Source organism: Saccostrea cucullata, unplaced genomic scaffold (assembly GCF_032062105.1).
Source record: "Saccostrea cucullata isolate Sc308-1 unplaced genomic scaffold, CSIRO_AGI_Scuc_v1 ctg6075, whole genome shotgun sequence".
Taxonomy (NCBI): domain Eukaryota; kingdom Metazoa; phylum Mollusca; class Bivalvia; order Ostreida; family Ostreidae; genus Saccostrea; species Saccostrea cuccullata.
In genome coordinates, this window is record NW_026928646.1 from 2,844 (window position 1) to 11,467 (window position 8,624).

The 8,624-nt window shown below is 37.1% G+C and overlaps 1 protein-coding gene across 1 annotated transcript; it reads right to left on the reverse strand.

The window, feature by feature from the left end:
• Nucleotides 1–1,832: 1,832 nt before the first annotated feature.
• On the reverse strand, nt 1,833–3,237 carry LOC134278279 (vacuolar protein sorting-associated protein 54-like). The gene is made up of 3 exons (XM_062760594.1): nt 3,134–3,237; nt 2,776–2,870; nt 1,833–1,987 (listed from the first exon to the last, which is right to left on the reverse strand). Exons 1-3 carry the CDS (start codon nt 3,221–3,223, stop codon nt 1,885–1,887), a joined length of 288 nt encoding a protein of 95 aa, XP_062616578.1. The 5' UTR covers nt 3,224–3,237; the 3' UTR covers nt 1,833–1,884.
• Nucleotides 3,238–8,624: the final 5,387 nt, after the last annotated feature.

Sequence of the window (8,624 nt, forward strand, 5' to 3'; positions counted from 1 at the left end):
TGTCCTGTGTCTTATTATTACACACAGAGAAATAATGACAACGTCAGACTGTAGAGGGCGCCGTCACCTCACGTCCCACACATCGTTCATGCCCTGTGTCTTATTATTACACACAGAGAAATAATGACAACATCAGACTGTGGAGGGCGCTGTCACCTCACGTCCCACACATCGTTCATGCCCTGTGTCTTATCATTACACACCGAGAAATAATGACAACGTCAGACTGTAGAGGGCGCTGTCACCTCACGTCCCACACATCGTTCATGCCCTGTGTCTTATCATTACACACCGAGAAATAATGACAACGTCAGACTGTAGAGGGCGCTGTCACCTTACATCCCACACATCGTTCATGCCCTGTGTCTTATCATTACACACAGAGAAATAATGACAACGTCAGACTGTAGAGGACGCTGTCACCTCACGTCCCACACATCGTTCATGTCCTGTGTCTTATTATTACACACAGAGAAATAATGACAACGTCAGACTGTAGAGGGCGCCGTCACCTCACGTCCCACACATCGTTCATGTCCTGTGTCTTATTATTACACACAGAGAAATAATGACAACGTCAGACTGTAGAGGGCGCTGTCACCTCACGTCCCACACATCGTTCATGTCCTGTGTCTTATCATTACACACCGCGAAATAATGACAACGTCAGACTGTAGAGGGCGCCGTCACCTCACGTCCCACACATCGTTCATGTCCTGTGTCTTATTATTACACACAGAGAAATAATGACAACGTCAGACTGTCACACATCGTTCATGTCCTGTGTCTTATTATTACACACAGAGAAATAATGACAACGTCAGACTGTAGAGGGCGCTGTCACCTCACGTCCCACACATCGATCATGTCCTGTGTCTTATTATTATACACAGAGAAATAATGACAACGTCAGACTGTAGAGGGCGCTGTCACCTCACGTCCCACACATCGTTCATGTCCTGTGTCTTATCATTACACACAGAGAAATAATGACAACGTCAGACTGTAGAGGGCGCTGTCACCTCACGTCCCACACATCGTTCATGTCCTGTGTCTTATCATTACACACAGAGAAATAATGACAACGTCAGACTGTAGAGGGCGCCGTCACCTCACGTCCCACACATCGTTCATGCCCTGTGTCTTATCATTACACACCGAGAAATAATGACAACGTCAGACTGTAGAGGGCGCTGTCACCTCACGTCCCACACATCGTTCATGTCCTGTGTCTTATCATTACACACAGAGAAATAATGACAACGTCAGACTGTCACACATCGTTCATGTCCTGTGTCTTATTATTACACACAGAGAAATAATGACAACGTCAGACTGTAGAGGGCGCCGTCACCTCACGTCCCACACATCGTTCATGTCCTGTGTCTTATCATTACACACCGAGAAATAATGACAACGTCAGACTGTAGAGGGCGCTGTCACCTCACGTCCCACACATCGTTCATGTCCTGTGTCTTATCATTACACACAGAGAAATAATGACAACGTCAGACTGTAGAGGACGAGGTCACCTCACGTCCCACACATCGTTCATGTCCTGTGTCTTATTATTACACACAGAGAAATAATGACAACGTCAGACTGTAGAGGGCGCTGTCACCTCACGTCCCACACATCGTTCATGTCCTGTGTCTTATTATTACACACAGAGAAATAATGACAACGTCAGACTGTAGAGGGCGCTGTCACCTCACGTCCCACACATCGTTCATGTCCTGTGTCTTATCATTACACACAGAGAAATTATGACAACGTCAGACTGTAGAGGGCGCTGTCACCTCACGTCCCACACATCGTTCATGTCCTGTGTCTTATCATTACACACAGAGAAATAATGACAACGTCAGACTGTAGAGGGCGCTGTCACCTCACGTCCCACACATCGTTCATGTCCTGTGCTAAACTCTCCAACCCTCGTAACGTTTTAAATGTTCCCGAATAGAACGCTAAGTCCGACATCACCAGTCTGAAATCACAAATATAACTTCTTGTGAAGGATTTAGCTACATACAGCGGTGTGTAAATTTAATGTTCATTTATCGGAATATAGGGACAAGAATTAATATGGAATAAAACATTAAAATAATAATTAAGAAATGAACTTCATTTTAATTTGAAGATTCTTGAGGACATAATCTACGTGCCCAATGCCGGCATGCTTTATGATCATTTACCCACGTTGAGGTCAGATATTGATCTATGATAAGGTAAGATATCTACCGAATTATTAAGGTTAGATATTTATCCATGTTGATGTCAGATATTGATTGACCCCTGTTGATGTCAGATATTGACCCATGTTAAGGTCAGATATTGACCCATGTTAAGGTCAGATATTAACACATGTTGATGTCAGATATTTACCCATCTTAAGGTCAAATATTTACCCATGTTGAGGTAAGATATCTACACAAGTTGAGGTCAGATATTTACCTGTGTGGAAGTAAGATATTTACTCCTTTTACCCACCATGGGATAAGATATTTACCCTTGTTGAGGTTGTATTTTTACCCATGTTGAGGACATATATTTACAGTACCCATGTTGAGATCAGATATTTAACTGTGTTTAGGTCGGGCCAGATATTTACCAATCTTGAGGTAAGATGTTTACCCATGTTGAGGTAAGATATTTACCGAATTATTGAAGTTAGATATTTATCCATGTTGATGTCAATATATTGACCCAAGTTAAGGTCAGATATTTACCCATGTAGAAGTTAGATATTCACACATGTTGAGGTCAGATATTTACCCATGTTGTGGTCCTCCATTTTTAGAGACTTCCAGAGTAACTAACTGCTGTCTGATCAGCTTCTTGAAACCGCTGTTAATTTTTGTGAACAGCTCCTATAATACAAACAAACAACCAGTGAGAGCTCGTAAAAATGATCATGATTAATGAACTTTGCCATTCTCAATGAATAAATTTTTCCCTTCACAAATTCTAAATGCCTGATCTGTTTTATGCATGAACACATAACTTAGAAGAGTGTCTACGTATTTAAAAAATACATGAAAAAGTAATAACTTGCACAATTAAAAGTTAATCATAAACTTTTGGCATCTTTTAAATTTAAAATGTTGAATACTACTGGTTAAACTGAGCTGACCTTGATTTGATCTGGCAACAAAATGTCAAGGACAGCTTCGTGCATTTTGCTGATTTGTTTACAGATGGACCTAAAACACATGGAGGGCATAGGGGCCTTCACCTCCCACTGAAAAAGAAACTAAACATACAAAATACACAAAACTCATTATTTTACTTGCAACTGCTGTTTGTTTGAAGTTAAGGTCAAGCCTTCATGATATTTGCATTCATTGAACACAAAGCTTCATAATTGTTTAGATATACATTCAATGTTAAGTTGTTATTTACTGCCTAATGTAAATACAAGAATATTATTATCAGGTTTTTGAATATTCAGGAATTATCTTTAAATTTTAAGAATACAGTTGCTGTTGCTTATTCTTCATACATTTATTAGTCATTCTGTAAGCTGCACCCTTTAATTCCACCCCAGGCGGGGCCCTTGCTGACTGGTCAGTTTTCTAGTTTAATTTTATTATACCAAGGCTTATGCCTGCCCTTAGAATTTACATGCCCTTCGGGCTTGTAAGTGTGCAAATTCCACGTGCCTGCTTCCAATTTTACCAGGTCCCAGGCATCGAACTCCTGGGATTTGTCGAATACTGTGCTAGTCGCCCGCCATACTGGAGGTCCAAATGCTCATATTCCTTCATTGTTCAACCAATTTAAAATTTTTATAATTGCTATTTTGAATTAGGAATCATTATTTTTCTGAATTATAAAATAATTTTCAAGAAGCATCCTTTATTGAAATAAAAATTATTTAATAAAGATTTTCCACAAGAAATATTTCTGCTACATCCTAGTAAACTTGGTGAGACAAGGGAAAATCACCTATTCGACCTCCAATATGGTGGCCCACGGGGAGTACCTCTGACTAAATTCAGGCCTATCAAAAACTATATATATTTTTTTTTAAAGTTTTTTTTTTTAATCAAAACATTTTTTCAGATACGTTTTAATTAAAATTAGATGTTAGATCTGCTTACATACTAATCTAACATCTAACAACATCCCATAGAGGGTCAAATAAGAGGTATAATTCTATCGACCTATAAATATTTTTTGAAGCGAATAAGTTGAGCCGCTCCAAATTTGACTTCTGACATGACACTCTATGGGATATTGTTTGATTTTAGTCTAGTGAGTATGCGAGCTGATCTAACATCTAATTATACCCCCCGCAAACGAAGTTTGGGGGGTATATAGGAATCACCTTGTCCATCTGTCTGTCCGTCCGTCTGTGCAATCGTGTCCGGTCCATATCTTTCTTACAGAGGGACATTAGAATCTACTACTCCACACTAAGATTGCTAATGACCTAAGGGTGTGTCATGACGTTGACCCAAGGTCATTTGGAGAAGTTCAAGGTCACTGGAAGAAAAATTTCATATTTCGTGTCCGATCCATATCTTTCTTATTGATAAACTTGGTAGGTTCTCATTTCACACAAAGATTGCCCATGACCCAAGGGTATGTCATGACCTTATCCCAAGGTCATTTGGGGAAGTTCAAGGTCACTGGAAGAAAAATTTCATAAATCATGTTTGATACATATCTTTTATGGATAAACTTGGTAGGTTCTCATTTCACACAAAGATTGCCCATGACCCAAGGATGTGTCATAACCTTGACCCAAGGTCATTTGGGGAAGTTCAAGGTCACTGGAAGAAAATTTTCATAATTTCTTTCCGGTCCATATCTTTCTTATTGATAAACTTGGTAGGTTTTCATTTCACACAAAGATTGCCCATGACCCAAGGGTGTGTCATGACTTTGGCGCAAGGTCATTTGGGGAAGTTCAAGGTCACTGGAAGAAAAATATCATAATTCATGTCTGGTGCATATCTTTCTTATGGATAAACTTGGTAGGTTCTCATTTCACACAAAGATTGCCCATGACCCAAGGGTTTGTCATGACCTTGGCCCAAGGTCATTTGAGGAAGTTCAAGGTCACTGGAAGAAAAATTTCATAATTCGTGTCATGTCCATATCTTTCTTATGGATAAACTTGGTAGGTTCTCATTTCATGACCCAAGGTGTGTCATGACCTTGACCCAAGGTAATTTGGGGGAAATTCTAGGTCACTGGAAGAAAAATTTCAAAATTCGTGTTTGATACATATCTCTATTATGGAAAAACTTACTTCTGAAAAACCCAGCGGGGGGTAATTTGTCCCGTTTGGACAGTTCTAGTTTTAATTAGATTGGACTATGGAAGAGTTATTCTCTTAGTGTGCTCTTTTGTGAAAAAGTCGGCAAATGTACAAATGTCACAGGATTACTGTTAGAAATGTAACATAAATATGTAAACAATTGGTGGATAGTTGATTAACAAATCCTAACAAAAGCCAAAAGAAATATTTGATTCTTGCAGCCTTTATATACATCAAGTGTAGGAATGTCAACAATATCAATTGTGTTTCTTATGCATCTATTTATTATATGATACATCTATCTAAATACAATACACATGCCTTAGATTTTTTTTTTATAAATTATAGGTTAATAAATTTAAAGTTATCACTCTCCTACGTGTATCATTTCTTCTGTTCTTTAATTGGAATGACAAAAACATTCAATATTAAAATTGGATAAAGATTAGCATGTTTTGTATTATCTGCAACGCCCATGCTATTCAAGACACGACCAATCGTGCCTTTAATTTTAAAGAGTTCACTAAAGGAAATAAAACAGTTATAACAAGACACCTCTGATATGATGACAATAAATTGATTTAAATTAAGGAGATGAGTCGTTTATTTCAATCACAATATGGATCCTTACTGGCTATTACATGTACATCTATGCTAAATAATCCTGGCAGTTTATTTCTTGACTTGAATCTGAACACAGGAGTCTGACTGCAATTTTTGATCAGAGGATTGCTATGTAATCATGTATAGAGAAAAACAAATAAAATTGGGAATATGATCAGATTTCCTGATCACAAGATTTCAATAAATTTAGGAATAAAGAAATTCAGACACGTAAATGCTTTGTTTATTTAAAAATAATATATGTAAAAAGTACATTAGCATGTTTATTCTGCTTAATAATTTTTAATAGACCCGTAAAGTTGCATGTGAACTAATAAAAGTAAGAAAGGTCTAGTCCTGCCAGACTAAAGCCTAAGAAATGTTAAGTGTTTCATCCCCGAAGATCAAATTGGTACATATTTACTCCATTGCCATTTTGAAAAATATGTAAGTGCCATTTTGCATAATTTTGAAGTGCCGTTTTCATTTGCACTCAATTGGAATTATGCACCATGTAATCTAAAAATGGTGAGGAAATTCCATGGGCCTTAGGGACAACCCTTAGATAGATTGAATTTTATGTGCAAACAATGAATATATAGATGTACTTTAATGAAATTCCTTCCATTTAAAAATGTTCTTTTTATGCCCCTCTTCTAAGAAGGATGGACACAATGGTTTCCTGTTGTCTGTCGGCCCACCAAGTCTCTGTTCATTTCCTTTGCAGCAGTTGCAGATATTGAAATAAAATTTGGTATACATATTTTGATGAGAGTATCTAGGTTAAGTTCTGTTTTTGGTACAATAGCACCATTTTTTACAGAGTAATGCCCCTAGGAGTTAGAAAAATTCCAATTATTTGCAGTTTCCTTCATTTTTTCACAGAGGTTTTACATATTGAAATGAAATTTGGTAAACAGATTAATCATGAACATATCTAGGTTAAGTTCTGTTTTGGGTATAATCGCATTATTTTGGACAGAGTTAAAACCCATGGACTTAACAATTTTTTGCAGTTGAGTTTTTGCTCATTTTCTTTGCAGAGATTTCACATATTCAAATGAAATTTGGTATACAGATTATCATAAGAGATCTAGGTCAAGTACTGTTTTTGATACAATCATCCCATATTGTACAGAGTTATGTCTCTTGGCCTTAGAAAAATTATAATTATTTGCCGTTTCCATTCATTTTCTTCGAGGTTTCACATATTGAAGTGAAATTTAGTATACAACTTTATCATAAGAGTATCAAGGTCAATTTGTGTTTTGAATACATTCGCACTATTTTAGTCAGAGTTATGCCCTTTGGAGTTATATAAATTTAAATTATTTTGGGGAGGGGCTCATAAACATCTGTTGTTTAATTAGAAATCCCTCACTTGTTTGTGTTTTTATATAGAATATGAAGTAAAACTCCTAATTAAAGTAGAAGTAATATTTGGATGAAGCTAAAAAACATTATGTAGAGTGAGGCTTGTCCAGCCCACTGAATTTTCCACTCATTGACAAGACTTGGTGTTTGTTTATTGTGCAACATGGATAACAATGCAATAAGTATGGAGTAGTGTTTCCATGTCCTTTTGCCCTTGATTGGCTATTCATCTAAAAAAAAATCCTCATTTTGTGTATGATCTATGAATTAGGATTATTGTAGGTAAATGTTATGTGTCTATAAAATAATGAGTCTAAATTGAAAACAAGTCAGACAAGTTAGCATTTTCAAATGCATATGACATTTTATGTTATACACCCAGATTGTTAGATCTTGGGTGAATATTGTTTTTGTCCTGTCTCTTTGTCTGTTTGTCTGTCTGTTGTCAACTTTAATCTTCACCATAACTTTTGAACCATGCTAGGTAGAGACTTCATATTTTGTATGCATACATAATTACTTTATTAAGTTCTTTCAAATGACTTCAAGGTCAATGACCTTGTGATCTTGACTGTGACCTTTATGCTAAAAATAGGTTTTTTTAACTTTTGCTTTAATTTTAGAACTTTAAATTAAACTTCACCTCTCAAGTCCTATCTTAGGCCCAGAGTTAATTATATATAGGTAATTTTAGATTTACAATTAAAAAAAAAGGAAGTTTTTTTTAAGGAATAGGAATACTGATTGAAATTTTTTTGTTATGTTTTGAAGAAACTCCATGATGCCACGTAAGAAGAACTGGAGGATGGCATCGGTGAAGATGGGGAACCAGAGTCGTGGCAGCAGTGGCAGTAGACTCGTGGATACTGGCCACATAAAAAATAGTACGAAAAACCCAACGATTAACGCAACAGATGACGGACCTTTTAGACTCGTGGACACTAGCCACGTAAAAATAAGTGCTAAAGACCGGGGGGATACTGCCTCCTTAAAAAGAGTACTAGATTTGCCTTCGGGCGCCAGAAACATTACAAATTTGCCTTTGGGCGCCAGAAACATTGCAGATTTGCCTTCGGGCGATAGTGACATTATAGATTTGCCTTCGGGCGCTATGAACACTGCCAATATGCCTTCGGGCGCTATGAACTCTGGCAATATGCCTTTGGATACTATTGAGAAAAATTCGTTTGTGACAAAATTATTTGGAACAATTAATCAAGCTAGTCATTTATTTCCATCTTTTTCGAGAGGAGTTCAGTGCACATGCAACGCTTTGATGTCTATCATTTTGCAAAATGCATCTACTTCATCAGAACTCGATAAGGTTCTCTTTGCTGGGGATGATTTATTTCGAGTCAGAATTGCAGAATTACAGTCA

Excerpts from the sequence above, each read along its gene's own strand:
- LOC134278279 (XM_062760594.1), bottom strand. The coding sequence starts at position 3,223 with ATGCCCTCCATGTGTTTTAGGTCCATCTGTAAACAAATCAGCAAAATG. Across the intron at positions 2,871-3,133 it reads TGTTGCCAGATCAAATCAAG|GAGCTGTTCACAAAAATTAA; the intron begins GTCAGCTCAGTT and ends TTTGTATTATAG. Across the intron at positions 1,988-2,775 it reads AATGGAGGACCACAACATGG|ACTGGTGATGTCGGACTTAG; the intron begins GTAAATATCTGA and ends TTGTGATTTCAG.